At 41.5% G+C, this 19,407-nt stretch overlaps 1 protein-coding gene across 1 annotated transcript in view; it reads right to left on the bottom strand.

The window, feature by feature from the left end:
- Positions 1-19,407, bottom strand: part of LOC139459774 (laminin subunit gamma-1-like) — an 87,468-nt gene that overhangs the window by 16,775 nt on the left and 51,286 nt on the right. Inside the window, exons 3-12 of the mRNA XM_071241438.1 lie at positions 15,652-15,782; positions 12,769-12,947; positions 10,580-10,768; positions 9,731-9,848; positions 5,461-5,568; positions 4,734-4,870; positions 3,541-3,663; positions 2,640-2,945; positions 1,916-2,143; positions 1,145-1,327 (exon numbers count right to left, since the gene is read on the bottom strand). Coding sequence (XP_071097539.1) covers positions 1,145-1,327; positions 1,916-2,143; positions 2,640-2,945; positions 3,541-3,663; positions 4,734-4,870; positions 5,461-5,568; positions 9,731-9,848; positions 10,580-10,768; positions 12,769-12,947; positions 15,652-15,782 — 1,702 coding nt within the window. The remainder of the gene's footprint in view (positions 1-1,144; positions 1,328-1,915; positions 2,144-2,639; positions 2,946-3,540; positions 3,664-4,733; positions 4,871-5,460; positions 5,569-9,730; positions 9,849-10,579; positions 10,769-12,768; positions 12,948-15,651; positions 15,783-19,407) is intronic.

Raw genomic sequence — 19,407 nt, 5'->3', positions numbered from 1 at the left:
TTGATCCACACAATTATAACATGTAATCAACCAGTCACTTTTATTTGCCTCGTGAGGTGAGGGGAAATTGGAATGAACATTGTGTCCAGGACTATTGCGCTTGTATAGCAACGTGCATGCACATGTCGGTGTGTGTCTGCGTGTGTCTGCTTGTCCTCATCTGGACTAATGCCGATTTTTTAGTACTAGCCAACTGAGATACCATGCCGCTGTTTAACATGAACATCCCACTCTGACACAGTATACTGATTCCGAGCCGACCAGTCCTTTTTTTAGCCATTTAATGCTGTGCCCCCCACAGGATAATAACAAGTACCATCATTTAACGTCTTTAGGTATGACGTGACTTCTTCAGCAACCCATGCTTGCCATAAAAGACGACTTTGCTTGATGCAAGAGGCTACTAACGGGATCGGGTGGTCAGGCTCACTGACTTGGTTGATGCATGTCATCGATCCCAATTGCATGGATCGATGCTCATGGTGTCAATCACTTGATTGTTTAGTCCAGACTTGATTATTTACAGACCGCCGTCATATAGCTCGAATATTGCTGAGTGCAACGTTAAACAACAAACCAACCAACCAAGGTATGACGTTTGAACCCCTGACCTTCCACTCTCCAGGGTGATACTCTACCACTAGACCATAGAGGCAGTTGTGCCTCCCAAGACAAGCATGGGTTGCTGAGGACCTTTATTCTATATCAGAATCCCCACTGGTAAACCAGATATACAGCAACAGTCCTGTTCCTGTTGTGTGTTAAGGTGAGGTGAGGTGAAATAGGGTTTAACGTCGCGTCCAAGATTATTGCACTTATATAGCGACGTACATGTACGTGTGTGTGTTTGTGTGGCTGCCTGTACTAGTCCGGACTGATGCCAATTTATAGTGCTAGCTCACTGAGATACCATGCCGCAGTTTAACATGAATACCCCACTCAGACATAGTATACTGACTACGAGCCAACCAGTCCTTGTTTAAGCCCCATAATGCCGAGCGCCAGACAGGGTAACAACAAGTACCACCTTTTAACGTCTTTTGGAATGACGTGGACGGGGATCGAACTACGGACCTTCCGCTCTCCGAGCAGATGCTCTACCACTAGACCACGGAGGCGGTTGTGTGTGTTAAGGAAAGGTTACCTCCATATCCTTCCGGGCACTCTGTACAGACAACGTCAGTTGGCAGCTCCACACAGGCCCCGCCTCCGGGACAAGGGCATGGCTGACAGTCGGCAGACGTTCCTGCACGTGCATTGCCATAGTAACCAGACACACATCGATCACAGTAGTCTCCCTCCGTGTTGTCTTGACAGATACACCTCCCTTGAGAAGACAAAACAGAGATGCTTTGAATGGAAAACGCTTTCATAAATGAACACAACCTTTTTACGCAGAAGTTGTGGGTTCAAATGACTGACAGACATAGCCTGTCAAATGTTTACAAAAGGTTACATGAGCACCAAGTATATATGTAGATAAAATAATGAGGAAAATTAAAATTCTCATAAAAATTATGATTCTAGCAATATTACCTTATAGGTATTAATATACACAGACGCAAAAGGTATTGTGACATGGAATGTTTTTGGTAATCTTGTGAATGAATTTTCGGATTTGAACCAGAGAAAGAATTTGTTAAAATGATCGAAGAAACGCAACCAAGTAGTTGCATGAAATTTTCAAGAAGCATGACATATGCGCATTAGTAAAAGTAAATCACTGATTCTGTTTTTTTGTTTTTGTCACAACTTTTGCTCTTGAGTATATATTCGAAATCACATAATTCCTAATGTAAATACAACAATAATGAAAATTGGCATTTCACATGAAAAACTGATATTTTCAATACTATTAGATAGATGATGTGACATTCAAAATCTACTAAATAATCTGCAATGGTGTCAAGCCTACCTGTGTTGACGTCACAGTTGGAGGAGTGGCCATTACATTCACAGGGCACGCACATCGCAAAGGGTCCACCATTCATAGGATCTCGCTTGTAGCCGGGGGCACAAGACTCACAGAACTGACCCACATAGCCTTCAGGGCACGTGCACTGCTCCACCCACGACGCCTCGTCTCCAGCATTGAACCCACGGCGAGCAGTTTCCAACTTAATGTCGTCGATAAATCCAACACCTGTGTTACAACAGGATGAACATGATCATCATGACAAGAATTATCAGAGTTATAGTACATTTTTGACATTACGAGGTAATACAAATCAAGATCACAAGTCACTACAGTGATGCGGTGCAAATCTTTTCTGGACAACACGAGCACTTGGTCCATAATGTGAACGTATCATGAGGAGGATGTCGACATGGATGGATGAGGTAAACAGACGCATAATCTTGATGTCTGGAGCTAGTCTTATTGATAACTCTGCACCTACCCTGGGAGATGCCCTAATCTTGATGTCTGGAGTCGGTCTTATTGTTAACTCTGCACCTACCCTGGGAGATGCCCTAATCTTGATGTCTGGAGCCGGTCTTATTGTTAACTCTGCACCTACCCTGGGAGATGCCCTTATCTTGATGTCTGGAGCCGGTCTTATTGTTAACTCTGCACCTACCCTGGGAGATGCCCTAATCTTGATGTCAGGAGCTAGTCTTATTGATGACCCTAAACCTACCCTCAGCAGTGTATGTGCCCCTGATCTTGATGGCTGTAAGGTTGGACAGTATGGCAATGAAATCCGACGCCTTCAGCCTTGGAGTCCACTGGTAGTCCGGGTGTTCGTGGAGACGGAATCGGTAATTCTTGCCTACCAGACCCGGCATCTGATTTCCTGCTGCAAAGATTGGACCTGAGACCTTCTGCCCCGCGCCCTCCAGCACGACGTCGATGATGGAAGGCCGTGCTCCAGTCGCATCCCCGATTCTCAAGTTGAATGTCAAGAACCTATTGTAGCTGAAACGCTGGTCTCCCAAATACCGAACTGGAACAGGTAAACATGAACTTGTTTGGTCTCTATAAAGTTTCATCATCTTCTAATAGTTTGCTTGTCTGCATTTTGAAATGATCTCCAGAAAAGTATTACTCGCATAATTAAATATCGACACAAATATTGAATAAATATTCTGAATTTTTCTGCACCAATCTATTATATATATTTTTACACTCTCCACAATTTACTATAACTCTACTTGAGCTATGTAATAAAACAAGCCCTTATTTTTTTTTGCAAACATTATATATGAAGTATATGCCATGTATATCATATGAATAAGAAACATCTACAGCTCCTATGAAGTGACAGGAGAGTGAAACCCAAAAGGTCGTGTATGATGCGGACAAACCTAGAAACATAATAGACGCGAACCGGGATTTGAACCCAAGATCAACCAAAAGTGAGTATGTATGGTTTTACACTGCTTTAAGCAAAATTCCAGTAACATCACAATTGTGGACACCAGAAATGGGCTTCACCATTGTACCTATGAGGGGAATCAAAAGCAGGCCTTCTGCCAGATGAGCTAAAGCCTTAACCACTAGACTACCCGAGCTGCCCCAAGGTACAGAGTGACTCCTACCTGGAGCCTGGAAATACATGGAATCAGTTCCCGGAGCCGACACACCAAGGTTCTTGGTGAATCCGTTATACTTGGTTTCCACTTCCTGGTTGCGACGGTCAACTGCTGTCCAACGCTGTTTGCCTACAGAAAAAAATACATGAAATTTCTCAATATTTTGTCATCCCATTCACAAATAAGAAGATCCTATTCCAAGATTCAGTAACTAATGATTTCAATGACAAGCAGTGAATCCTGGGATTCACTGTACCATACTCCCATATTCACAGACAAGATACCTTGTAAGAACTGTGACACCCAACAGATCCATGTCTGTTGGGAAGCTGGACGTTAAGCGGCTTTGAACAACATTTCACTCATATCACAAAGTGTCAGCTCAATTTGGGAGAACGTCCAAAGTGATACAGGTAGTAGGTGAGAGGTCCACTTTTGTGAAACCCAGGGATCATAATCCGGACAAGTGCAGAATTCAAGTAATTATTAGCAGAAACTGGATGGCCAGGTCACGCAAATCTGCACGGCAACTTGTGGTGCCTGAGAATATTGGAACCCTCTTCAAAGAGTGAGTGAGTGAGAGAGTTGGGTTTAACGCTGCTTTTAACATTATTCCAGTTATATCACGGTGTGTCAGCTTAATGTGGGAGGAAAGCCCGAAGTGATGCAGGTCTCAGACGTTTACCACTTCGGTGAAACCCACAAGCATGGGTATGGTGCTGACAAACCTAGAAACATAATCAGGGCGAACCGGAATTCGAACCCATAATCATAGGTTTCTGACGTGCCCAAGGGATTTAGATGACTGGGCCACCTGTGCCCTCAAGAAGGTGCAGAAGTACAATATACACCAGATTAACCGATGGTCTATCCAAGATTCCAAGTAAGTGATTGACTTGGGTTTAACGCCACATTAAACAGTCCCAGTTATATCACGGCGGGTCAGCATGATGGGGGAGGAAAGTCTGAAGTGATGCAGGTTTACCACCGTGGTGAAACCACAAGCACGGTTATGGTGTTGACAAACCTAGAAAAATAATCAGGACAAATCCGGGATTCGAACCCACAATTATAAGTTTGTAGCGTGCCATCCCAGTTTCTTGGGATGCAGCTCAGCAAAATGAATTGAGGCGCCTAAGACGACTTGGCCACACGTGGCATCACATATAGAACTGTCATGAGTTGTTGGACACACCCACCAGTTTCAAAGTCAGTGGAGATGTTCCTGGCATAGTATCCTGGTGCTGACTGGCAGATGGAGGAATGGCCGTAACAGAAACAGGGAACACAGCCAAATGGATGTGCCTCACTTAAACCAAAGAACCCTGGTTTGCAGCTGAAATGTCAAAAGAAAATTATTCATTATTCAGAATATTTTGAAGATAATTGAACCATATTGTCAAACTACATGTCCAGCTCATCAAATGATCCAAAACATATTTCTTAACTAAATATGTACAGATTTTTTCAACACCTATTATACAAGTCCTAAACTCACTGATTACAAGATTTGACAATAAAAGTGAAACTCTGAAAATAACTCTGTTTATGGGCTATAATGTTCCATTGAGGCAAAGTGAATACAAAGAGAATATCCATCACCATCATCATCATCATCATCATCATAAAAACTCAGAAAATAACACTGTTTGTAGGCTATGATGTTGCAAAGTGAATACAGAGAAAATATCCATCATCATCATCATCATCATGATCATAAAAACAGAAAATAACACTGTTTGTAGGCTATGATGTTGCAAAGTGAATACAAAGAAAATATCCATCATCATCATCATCATCATCATCATCATGATCAAAACTCAGAAAATAACACTGTTTGTAGGCTATGATGTCGCAATGCGGCAAAGTGAATACAAAGAAAATATCTGTCATCATCATCATCATCATCATCATCATCATCATCACCTGTCACAGGTGCGTCCCTCCACGTTCTCCTTACAAGTACATTCTCCAGTGCGGGTGTCACAACGAGGTTCGTTGTTGTAGCTGCCGGCTGAGTTACAGGAACATGGTCTGCAAAACAAAACACAAACATCTCTCAAACCAATCTGTGACTATGTGACTGATTTTACCAAGTCTGCAGTTATGTGATGTTGAGGACATAAATATACTATTAGTCCATGTTTAAAGAAACACATCATACAATGGAACACTTCTTAGATTGATTGCATCTTGGCTTATGACCAATTAAATTAAATCTGCTACAAACCAACTTCATGCTGTGAGATCAAGGAAAGATCCATAAAGTTGTTGTTTTTTTCTTACGTATTGGCAAGAACTAAGGTGTCGTTGGTACAGAAGATTGGCTTAAGATGTTTGTTAGTTTGCTGTTTAATGCAGCACTCAGCATTATTCCATCTTTTTGACGGTGGTATGTAAATAACTGAATATGGACCAGACAATCCAGCGATCGACATACTGAACATCAATCCATGCAATTGGGTATCAACCAAGTCAGCGATCCCTTTAACAGTTGCGTCTTAAAATGATGACATAACAGCTTACAAGTTACATAGCCAGAATGCACAATGAGTACAAGGTAAACAAAACATAACATTTAGCTGCATCCTATTTCTGAGGGTTGTCAGGTAAGCCCTTTGAAAATGAGTGAGTGAGTTTGGTTTAACGCCGCTTTTAACAGTATTCCAGTTATATCGCAGCGTGTCAGCTTAATGTGGGAGGTCTCAGACGTTTACCACTTCAGTGAAACCCACAAGCACGGGTATGGTGCTGACAAACCTAGAAACATAATCGGGGCGAACCGGGATTCGAACCCACAATCATAGGTTTCTGGTGTGCCCAAGGGATGCAACACTGCACAGCGAATCACTGCGCCTAAGACGACTGGGCCACCCACGCTCCCCCTTTTAAAATGGAAACCTTATACATTGTTCTAGACAGGACTGTTTGGATACTGATGGCCAGTGAATGGATTAATTAAGTACTGCACACTAGTTAAACACCACCAAATTCACAGTACAAAACTTACAAACTTCAATGGATGAAAATAAAATTAAAACATGATAAAACATACCCAGCTAAAGGTTCTAAACCAAATCAGAATCAGTTGTTCAGATGCTCACTTTCACAGAGAGTGAGTAAGTGAGTATGGTTAAATGCCTCTTTTAGCAATATTCCAGCAAAATCATGCCGGGGGACACCAGAAAATGGGCTTCACACATTGTACCCATGCGGGGAATTGAACCAGGACGAGCGAACACTTTAACCAGTAGGCTTCCCCACCGCCCTAACTTTCACAAAGAAGATTGAGCAGTTCATGATATTGGACGATTTTTTGCAAGATTTAAATGTTTTTGAAATGTGCATCCATCAAGTACTGAAAACTAACCTGTGTTTCAATATTTAGTGCTGTCAATTTTAACATGATGACATAAGCTAAATTTGATATTTTCAAGCAGAGGACATTGGTGAGGAACTGTGTTGGTGTGTTGACCTTCCTGTTCTCCAGAAAGAAACTGGCTTATGCAGCAATCACCATTTAAAAATAATATTTGTCCTAACCAGCATCACCTAAAAACTCAATCTACATCTACCTATACATCCAATTAATGCCAGGTTGGTCAAATATGTCTGTGCAGATGACCTCATCCCGACGGCTAGAGTGATTAAGATGCCAAGAGGAATTCCATGCACATCAATCCGCCCACAGGAAGGGGAATTAACCCCTGAATCTCGTACAGGAGCCCCATTGTCTCTGCTAATATTTCCCCCCTGGAACAAAGGCGGACAGCAAAGGTCGTGGCGAGCATGTCCTCGCATATTCTTGTAATCATTACAATGGCTGCTGTACATTGTACAACAACAGGGAAACCATTAACCTTTGCTGTATGACTCTGCTTAAGAAGAGCTCTTGTAACAAAGTATTTTACCTTCTAAATGAAAGAAAGGTCAACTTGTGTTTGAGAAAAGAATCCTGGTAATATTAACACCGAGCTATGTTTTACATATGGATGACTTTTTTCACTCACATTTGAAAGAAAAAAAATTAGAGAGGGAAGGCAAGTTGTATAACTAGAATAAAAAAGAGTGAGTGTGTATTGTTTTATGATGCCTTTAGCAATCTTGGAGCAATATCTCAGCCGGGGGACACCAGAAATAGGCTTCACACATTGTACCCATGTGAGGAATCGAACCCGGGACTTTGGCGTGACGAGCAACCGCTTTAACCACTAGGCTACCCAACCAACCCAGAATCAAAAAGAAATAATTCATATCAATTTGCCAGTTGCTACTATTTCAGCATACTATCATATTGAGTGGGCATACTATGGCAGATACTTAACACAATATGATTCATTTGTCTATAAAGCAATGTCATGTAGTGAGTGAGTTTGGTTTTAAGCTACTTTTAGCAATATTCCAGCAATATGGCAGCAGGGGACACCCAAAATGGGCTTCACACATTGCACCCATGTCATCATGGTGGGGGACACCGACAAGAATTCAACAACTGAACCATGTGGAAATCAAACCTGGCCTTCAGCATGAGTGAACACTGAAACAACTAGGCTACCCCACCACCCCTAACAATGTCATGGTGACTTGCGCAGTGGCAGTGATCCTAGACATCTAGAGTTGGAATATTTGTCAATGTTTTCAAGATAAATACAAAGATTCATTGTTAAAACTGGTGTTGAAGCTGTCACTGTGGACATTTCTATGACAAAAACACAACAATTTAAGTGATACTTAGCTGGAATATTGCGGAGTGCGGCATTAATCAACAAAACAACCAACCAACATAACAGCCTTACCAACAAACAGATATGTACTCAACAACTTATAATGGGATTTTGTATATTTGATATTTATCTGAAACTGGATACTTGAATACATTCTTTGTTACAAGGAAAATGTTTATATGCAGCTGTGGTCTTGTGTGACCTCAAGGGAGTGAGTCAGAAGACACAGCTCCACCATCTCAAAGCAGCCTAATGACTCAACCTTACAGAAGCATAGGGTAGCCTAGTGGTTAAAGCATTTGCTCATCAAGCTTAAGGCTTGAGTTTGATTCCCCACATAGGTACAATATGTGAAGCCCATAAGTGGTCTTTCCTGTAGGGCTGGGACGAGTCCAAATTTACTACCCGGGTACCCAATCCCCTATTACCTGACCCTACCCAGGTACCCGCTGCAGGTCTCAAGAGTTGGGAACAAAATGTCTGATTGAGAATTGTTTTACAGCAGCCCTGGCCAAAACTATTTAGATACATATGTATAAAAGGATCAGATCATGTGTACACTGAAGTTTGACTGAAGCTTTATCTTTACTCAAACATATACAAGTCAAAAGAAATGAAAACATTAGCAGCTTTAAGTGTAACCACTGAGCTATAGTGAGTTTTTGTCATTAAACAATACATCACGTGACTAACCGCGGTCCAAGGTAGTCCTGTGGGAACCCGGGTCCTACTCAGGACCCTGCTGACTCGAATACCAGAGTTACCCTTCCCAGCCCTTGTCTCCTGATATTGCTGGAATGTTGCTAAAAGTGGCATAAAACAATTCTCACTCAGCCTTACAATTTGACGAGTGTCAACCCCAGTATTTCCTCATGTCACTGTTAGGGTTGGGACAGGTAACTCGGGTACCCGGGTCGGGTGGGTACTGAATAGGACCCGGGTACCCACAGGACTACCTGGGACCATGGTTAGTCACATGATTATATTGTTTAATGGCAAAAAATATTTAGGACTCCATGGTTACAAATGTGATAAATGTTCACATTTTTTTGTATAATGATAAAACACATCAGTTAACTTCAGTGTATGCATGACCAGATGGGTTTATACATGTATCTAAATTTATTTTGACAGGAGTACGTCAATCTATTCCCAATCGGACATGTGTTACCTATCTCTTGAGCCCTACAGTGGGTACCCAGGTAGGGTCAGGTAATGGGGAGGTTGGTACCTGGCTAGTAAATTTGGACTCGTCCCAGCCCTAGTCACTGTGTCCATTCTTGTTTAACACAATACTCGGCAATATTCCAACTATATGATGGTGGCCAGTAAATGATCAAGTCCAGTGATCAATATTGAGAGCAATGATCCATGGCATCGAAGTACGAGGGCACATTTTTATTACTTACCAGGAACTTTTACTAACAACGAACATTTACAAACAATTTATCATTACTAATTATAATACCGACCTGCAGCCATACGCGTCGAAGTCGAAGAAGTTGGCCTCACATCGATCACACTTGTCGCCTGCTACTCCCGGTTTACACCTGCACTGGCCTTGCTCATTACACTGTAGGGACTCCGACCCTACACCATGAATAAGGAGTGTGTCGGTATAGGGCTACACTGTCAGAAGCATGTTATTGTAATTTGAAACCTCTAAAAGTCAGGGAGGAATCTTTTGTGGACATACCTTTATAATCACACTGACAGAGGCATGTTATTGTGATTTGAAACCTCTGAACGTCAGGGAAGAATTTCATGTGGACATTCCTTTATGATCACACTGACAAGCATTTTATTGTGATTTGAAACCTCTGAACGTCAGGGAAGAATCTTTTGTTGACATACCTTTATAATCACACTGACAGGGGCATGTTATTGTGATTTGAAAACTCTGAACATCAGAGAAGAATTTCATGTGGACATACCTTTATGATCACACTGACAAGCATTTTATTGCGATTTGAAACCTCTGAACATCAGGGAAGAATTTCATGTGGACATTCCTTTATGATCACACTGACAGAGGCATGTTATTGTTATTTGAAACCTTTGAAAATCATGGTAGAATCAATGTCGACATGCTCGTATGATTATATATCTACGGAGGCATCTTACTGTGACTATAAACCTCTTAAAGTCGGAGTGGAATATGTTGACATACCTTTAGGGACACACTGACAAAGGTATATTATTGTGATTTGAAATGTCATTGTGGCATCCATAAAGACATAGCCGTAAGATTACATGGACTTAGGCATTTTAATCTTGATTTGAAACCTCTGAAAGTTATGTTGCAATCTTTGTGTACATACCTGTAGGGTTACATTGACAGTCTATGCACCTATTCTCAGGTAATTTGCGGTAGTGGTTGACCAGACATCGTTCACAGTGAGCGCCGTCAGTGTTGTCGCGGCAGTCATCACAGTGTCCACCATGGCCTGTTCGTAGGTACAGCTCCTGGTCAAAGTGGCATCTGTTGGACAGGTTGTTGCAGTCACAGGCTGGAAGGACACACATCAGCATCATAGGTGAGGTGAAATTGGGTTTAACGTCGCGTCCAAGATTATTGCACTTATATAGCGACATGCATGCACGTGTGTGTGTGTGGCTGCTTGTACCAGTCCGGACTGATGCCGATTTATAGTGCTAGCTCACTGAGATACCATGCCGCAGTTTAATATGAATACCCCACTCAGACACAGTATACTGACTCCGAGCCGACCAGTCCTTGTTTTAGCCCCTTAATGTCGAGTGCCAGACAGGGTAACAACAAGTACCATCTTTTAACGTCTTTTGGTATGACGCAGCCGGGGATCGAACCCCGGACCTTCCGCTCTCCGGGCGGACGCTCTACTCAGCATCATAGACATTGTCATGGCAGTGTATCATGATGCCAGAGTGTTTGCACACAAATTGGCACGGGTATGGTGCTGACAAACCTAGAAACATAATCGGGGCGAACTGGGATTCGAACCATCAATCATAGGTTTCTGGCGTGCCCAAGGGACGCAACTCTGCACAGACGACTGGGCCACCCGTGCCACCTAGCATCGTAATGAGTCCAATTCGATTGACATGGTGCTTAAACATCAAAACAAATAAATGTTTCATGATTGAGTAGCAGTATCTCCAATACTCAACGTGCTTCATGAATACCATATCCCACATGCCATGGGAAAGTCTGGTTGCATAATATCTTACCTTCCCCGTCTTAATACTCATGAACAAGTCTTTTCCATGTAAAATTTCATTAATATGTCTTCTAATTCAAATCAATTTGAATCAATTCAAACAAGGCATGCCAAAGTCACGCTTGAGAGTGTCATTTCAATTGTTGATTACAAGTTCATGATCAAGCGAGAAAGATTCTGTGCTAAGTTATAGATAAAAAAAACGAGCCTAAGAACCTGATTCATTTCGTTACGTTCAATGACAAGCATAAGTTGTGAACCCGAAATCCCCCCCCTTTGCTTCAAGAGGAGAAGACGAACATAAGCAACTGATGTGACAGCAATATGAAGGTATATCAATATCAGAATAGAAGGTGTAACAAAAGTGAAATAAACAAACAAAAAACATGAAAAATCTATTCAGATTAAAAAATAATAATTTATGACAGTTGGCAGATGTTGCCAGACCATGCATGGTGAGCAGTACATCTTACCTTAGCTCACCTGGATAGAGCCGCAACAGAGAGAGGGAACGTGTATGCATCATAATCCCCTTTTACATATTTACATTACAGCATGTAATAATACTTCATATTTCATATCAAGACACACGAATAAATCTTGAATGATTAAGTAAACCTCAAATACAATTATACATATTATTTAACATTACGTAACTTTTGTCCCGATAGTCTTAACAAACAGCTCAACTTTTGAAATATGAAACATCAACGTCAGAAAACAGTGAGTTTTAATAATCTTCCAAAACAGATTCCATCAGGTGCAAAGGGCAACTAATATGAATTGATCACTGAAAATCAGTGATGACCTCAGGTGCTTGCAAAAAGGTGCAGATTTTGAGTTGACTGCAGTCTTGGCAACACGATGAGCTTCCACATATCATAGAAGGCAGCAAATAATAGTTAGTGATTTCATAGTCCACTGAAATAAAACTGTCAAAGACAAGTAGAATTCAGGAAGGACTAATGGCATTTGCAGGTTGACAACCACTCAGACCATTATGTTGAGTGAGTATGGTTTTATGCCGATTTTAGCAATATTCCAGCAATATAACGTCTGGGGACACCAGAAATGGACTTAACACATTGTACCCATGTCAGGAATCAAACCCGGGTTTTCAGCGTGACAAGTGAATGCTTTAACCACTAGGCTACCCGACCGCCCCCCCACCTCCGTAATGTTGATGACATCTATTGAGCAGATCATTTTTGCAGACTATTTAAAACGAAGATAAATGCTCAACAATGTAAGGATGACATTCAATGCTAACAATGAGGTGACAACTATTTTAACATGCAACTGAGACTTACGTAGACATTCGTGTGCATCTGATTCAGTAGCTCTGGCCCATGGGATGTCATTGTAGAAGGGCAGGCACTCCCCACAGTCTGGTCCCTGTGTGTTGTGCTCGCACGTACAGATGAGCTCATCCTCCAAACCCTGGCTGGTCACCTCCTTGCACTCGCTGCCGTGGCCGTTACACTTACACCTAGACACCAGAAATACACATCACTGTCTCATGTCTACACCTTGTCACCTGCGTACACTCGCTCCATGGTCGTTACACTTACACCTAGACACCAGAAATACACATCACTGTCTCATGTCTACACTTTGTCACCTGCTTATACTGGGGGCCGTGGCCGTTACACTTACACCTAGACACCAGAAATACACGTCACTGTCTCATGTCTACACCTGGTCACCTGCTTACACTGGGGGCCGTGGCCGTTACACGTACACCTAGACACCAGAAATACACATCACTGTCTCATGTCTACACCTGGTCACCTGCTTACACTGGCACCATGGTCGTTACACTTACACCTAGACACCAGAAACACACGTCACTGTCTCATGTCTACACCTGGTCACCTGCTTACACTGGGGGCCGTGGCCGTTACACTTACACCTAGACACCAGAAATACACATCACTGTCGCATGTCTACACCTGGTCACCTGCTTACACTGGCACCATGGTCGTTACACTTACACCTAGACACCAGAAACACACGTCACTGTCTCATGTCTACACCTGGTCACCTGCTTACACTGGGGGCCGTGGCCGTTACACTTACACCTAGACACCAGAAATACACATCACTGTCTCATGTCTACACCTGGTCACCTGCTTACACTGGCACCATGGTCGTTACACTTACACCTAGACACCAGAAACACACGTCACTGTCTCATGTCTACACCTGGTCACCTGCTTACACTGGGGGCCGTGGCCGTTACACTTACACCTAGACACCAGAAATACACATCACTGTCTCATGTCTACACCTGGTCACCTGCTTACACTGGCACCATGGTCGTTACACTTACACCTAGACACCAGAAACACACGTCACTGTCTCATGTCTACACCTGGTCACCTGCTTACACTGGGGGCCGTGGCCGTTACACTTACACCTAGACACCAGAAATACACATCACTGTCTCATGTCTACACCTGGTCACCTGCTTACACTGGCACCATGGTCGTTACACTTACACCTAGACACCAGAAATACACATCACTGTCTCATGTCTACACCTGGTCACCTGCTTACACTGGCTGCCGTGGCCGTTACACTTACACCTAGACACCAGAAACACACATCACTGTCTCATGTCTACACCTGGTCACCTGCTTACACTGGCTGCCGTGGCCGTTACACTTACACCTAGACACCAGAAACACACATCACAATCTCATGTCTACACCTTTTCACCTGCTTACACTCACTCCATGGTCGTTACACTTACACCTAGACACCAGAAACACACATCACTGTCTCATGTCTACACCTGGTCACCTGCTTACACTCACTGCCGTGGCCATTACACGAATAGCAAGACTAGGTTGCTGAAGACCTATTATACCCCGGAATCACGGGTCGGAATTTTAGAGACATCATAGCTGGGATCATTTATATAGAGTTTTAGCGCCATAGACCATGTAGTATCAGAGATACTGTAAAAAGAGAAAGACATGCCAAGAAAGGGATGATATGTTATACAGCATACCACATACCTGTGTATATCAAATTTCATAGAGATACATGCAGCAATGGCTGAGCAATGGGAGAAAATAACATTTTGGCCAAATTTAAGGTCAGATCGTAATTCTGTGAGCACATTTTAGGGACACTACAGCTTGGATCATCCATAAAAGTTTCAGTTTTATATGCGTTGTAGTTTTAGTGATATATATTAATTTTTTTATTAAAAATGTAAAAATCAACAAGGGACGGACAGGCAGGTTAACAAAAATAGATATGCTGCAATCAATGTGACATTTACAGTAAAGTACGGTTAACATGACCTCAAAGGGCAGGCCTCAAAGTTTAAATTTTCACCCTGTAGCCATATAGCTACATGTACAAGTATTTTTTTCCAGGTAGCAAGTGGTAAAATCAAGAAGTCAAGCCAATATTGTTAGTAGCCAAAAGCATTTGAAATGATCTTTTATCAAATAACTATTATATGTACAAATCATAGCAGTTGTCATGGAATTGTAGATTACTGGAAACTGTACTTGAGTTTTCTTATTTGTGACTCGAACAATGATGCAATTTATGTTTCTAGATTATATAGGTATATCCTTGCTTATCCAATAAACTATCAACTAAAATAAAATACTAATTACATCAATATATATGCATTTCATGTTAACATTAGGAGGATTTATTTGCGAGTAAAATTAGTAGCAGACATGTTTATTTTTGTGTCTACATATGTGTAGCCATAGAATTAAGTCGCCGCAAGGTATTTTCAAGGTAGTCATTTGGCTACCTCTGAATTTTAGACAGTAGTCAAACTGAAATTTAGGGCGCATTGGCAACCGTTTTAGTCGCAACTTTGAGGCCTGAAGGGATCACTAATTTTAGTTCGTCATAACCGCAGTTCGTTATAAGCATATATACAGTATATATACAGCAAAAGGCTGGGACCAAAATTAAATTTGTTATAGGCGTGTTCGTTATAAACGTAGTTTACCATATATTAAACCTTTGAAAGAAAACATTATTCAAGTGCAACAAAGCATATCCTAAAAATCAACAGGCATTTTAAATGTGACATCCTTGGTTCTCAATTCCAGCTTTTCTCATTTCTCTTTGGAATTAACAAAAAAAAAAAAATTCTTGAATCATGGAATAAAATATTAATAAGATCACAACTGTCAGTGTGTGAGTGTAGTTACCTGGCACCGACAGCTAAATCAGATATGGCGTAGAAATAGGATTTTAAAACTTGAGGGTCTCCAAACACTTCATCTCCAAAAGTATTCATACGGGTCAGAACTATCTTGATGGCTGATGCCGTCACCCAGTCCTGGAAAGGAAAGAAAGTCAGATATTAGACACATATTTTATTTTACAGTGAGCATTATAATTTTGCTTCATGCTGATTGGATACCTCGTTAATGTTCCATTGTTGGAGAGGAGACCCATTCCAGTGCATACGTCATAATGTCGCTAATAATGAAAGATGATGTCATCCATTTTTCATTATGTCACAAACATTCCAACAACAGAAACAAACACTTGAGATCAGGAAACTAATTTTTAAACATATTTCTCAGAAAAAAGATTATGTGTAATATGATGAATGAAAAGGGTTCTTCTAGACCGATATTCAGACCCAAGTCTGGAGCAAATGTCTGTAAAAATTCCAAAATTCAAAATTTCCCAATTTATGTTTATATGGTGATTACTAATGTTGTGGCTTTGTAGAGGTAACAGTCACTGATAACAGGACCAATAAAGACAAAAGAGGTTTTATTGTTTTTCTATTACAGTATTGCAATGTCAAAATACCACAGAATTTTGGAAAATACAAACTTTTATCACATAAAGGACAGTGTTATCAATGTGATAAACCATATGATAAAGTTGGTATCACGAGGTGATAAATATGCAAATGGGATCACCTAGCAGAACTACTTTCAAGCTCCATACATCGTTGCAATGACTTCTTTCTCAATAAACTATTGACTAAAGACCCCCAAATGCTTTGATGTTAACATGTCTATTATAATCACTATTACATTATGAAAAATATTGAGGAATCATTTGCCACCATAGTTTCATTCTCATTCTGGTTCCAAATATGAGATATGATTTAGAACAATTCTGTGCAAAATTTCTGATTCAAGGAATGAAGATAGTGACGCCACTTGCCAGCCTAATGCTATGGTGGCGAATGGTTCCCCTGTATTTTTCATAATAAAATAGAGATACGATCCCTTGGAATAGCATGGATGGTTGAATGTATGATACCAGGTAAGCATAAAGGAGAAGGATCTGAGGTGTAATAAGACCAAAACCATTCATTTCTAACAACATGCCTGATTACAATAACTTCAGGGGTTTACTAAGACCTGCTTCGAGGCTGATTACTTCAGGGGTTTACTAAGACCTGCTTCGAGGCTGATTACTTCAGGGGTTTACTAAGACCTGCTCCCAGGCTGATTACTTCAGGGGTTTACTAAGACCTGCTCCGAGGCTGATTACTTCAGGGGTTTACTAAGACCTGCTCCGAGGCTGATTACTTCAGGGGTTTACTAAGACCTGCTCCGATGGCTGATTACTTCAGGGGTTTACTAAGACCTGCTCCCAGGCTGATTACTTCAGGGGTTTACTAAGACCTGCTCCGAGGCCGATAACTTCAGGGGTTTACTAAGACCTGCTCCGAGGCTGATTACATCAGGGCTTTACTAAGACCTGCTTTGAGGCTGATTACTTCAGGGGTTTACTAAGACCTGCTCCGAGGCCAATAACTTCAGGGGTTTACTAAGACCTGCTCCGAGGCTGATTACTTCAGAGGTTTACTAAGACCTGCTCCAAGGCCGATAACTTCAGGGGTTTATTAAGACCTGCTCCAAGGCCGGTAACTTCAGGGGTTTACTAAGACCTGCTCCAAGGCCGATAACTTTATGTCAGAAAACAAATGGTTTTGCAGAGAAAGATTTATGTGACGATGGTCTTTCTTCCATTGGCCCTACCATGTTTACAATACTTAGTGGGCTTTCTGGTGAAGAACAACTTTGAGCATTTTTCACAAAATAAAATTTCGTATGTTTGTTTTGTTTGTTTGTTGTTTAACACCACACTCAGCATTATACCAGCCATATGACAGCAGACTGAAAAATAATCGAGTTTGGACCAGACAATCCAGTGATTGATATCATAAGCATCGATCCACACATTTGGGATACAATGACAAGCATCAACCTAGCCAGCGAGCCTGACAACTTGATCCCGTTAGCATTGGCAGGCAAAGACGTACAGTATGCTGTATGTTCATAAAAGTTTAATGATAACAGACACAAGACAGACATGTTAACAGTCATGTTAACAGACACAAGACAGACATGTTAACAGACACAAGACAGACATGTAAACAGACACAAGACAGACAGACATGTTAACAGACACAAGACATGGACAGACAGAAGACTGACATCACACCACATGTTCAAAGCAACTGAATATTTAAAGACACAAAACAGACAATGAGACATGTGAAAAGACAGGCAGACATGGACAGACAAAGACGGATATTACGACGCATGTTCAGAGCAGTTAAATATTAACAGACAGTAGACAGACAATAATGGATAATGGACACACAGAAGACATCACACCATCCAATAAAACCTGTTGAGATCTTTAATTTTCCAGTCCTTTATTTAAATAAAGTATGTCAAGTATTCAACTGGGCTCATAGAGAGCAGGTGAAACACTACTTGTTAACATCCAACTTTGTTCTTGCCGATGTTGGATTTCAGACCTGGGATTGGTCGTCACACACCGATGAACGTCAGTTGCTTAAAAATACTCAAGAGAATTGTAAGACCTGCTCAACAGGCCGGAGGTCATGCATGCAAACCTATTCATGAAATCCCACTTTTCACATGCAGTTTCTAAATGTCAACAAAAACGCCCCCTTCTCATGAATGAATCAGCAGAGTTTGTCAAAAGCTATATGATTACGCGATAAAAGCTTTCCATATTCACCGTCCTATTTACGATGATTCGCTTAATACAATTAAAGTTCCATTTATTTCAAGCAGTTCCTAGAGTGCAGCAGTGACAACTGTCGATCGTGTCATCACCTGCACCGATGTTGTGGTGGGCTGATGTGAGGTGATCCTGTGGGCTGACATGCAGGGCCGGCCGAGCAGACGACAACATACGTTCAAAGTTAAACACACCTTGCCACTTCCTTACGCCCGCTCACTGAAGCACAACTCCAGTCAGGTGTAAACATTCTAAAATTTGACGCAGGTGGGCTTAAATATGGGCTCAGTGTTTAGTTTCTGTTTGTGTAAAGTCCTTTGACAGTTTATCTCAGTTCATTGCCACTATGGACATAATCCCACACACATACGCAAATGTCTAATAAAAATCATGCTTTATTTTACGTAATGCAACACTTGTGGGATGTTTGGCCTCGTACAATATCCCTTTGTTGCCAGATGGTATGAGCAAGTTTTTGATGCAATCATTCTGTCAGGTTGACAATTAACAACAACTTCAATCTGGATCCTTTGTCAGCACCATACCTGCGCTCGTTGGTTTCACAAAAAAGGTAAACATCTGAGGCTTTCCTATCACATTAATATATGTGGTTTTCTGAGATAGCTGGTGATTAAAATTAATGGCAACCTTGAAGAGATTTTGTTCTTTTTTTGTGTGGAAAGTGACTTTGATTGTTGATAAGGATCCCTACCTGTGAGTGAGTGAGTGAGTGAGTGAGTTGTTTAACGCTGCACTCAGCAATATTGCAGCCATATGATGGCGATCTGTAAACAATCCAGTGATTGCTACCATGAGCATTGATCAGTGTAATTGGGATACAATGACATGCATCAACCAAGTCAGTGTACCTGAGTGAGTGAGTGAGTGAGTGAGTGAGTGAGTTGTTTAACGCTGCACTCAGCAACATTGCAGCC

This window comes from Haliotis cracherodii, unplaced genomic scaffold (assembly GCF_022045235.1).
Source record: "Haliotis cracherodii isolate W230 unplaced genomic scaffold, xgHalCrac1.p SCAF_13, whole genome shotgun sequence".
NCBI lineage: Eukaryota > Metazoa > Mollusca > Gastropoda > Lepetellida > Haliotidae > Haliotis > Haliotis cracherodii.
This window is presented reverse-complemented; position numbering and strand designations above follow the sequence as displayed.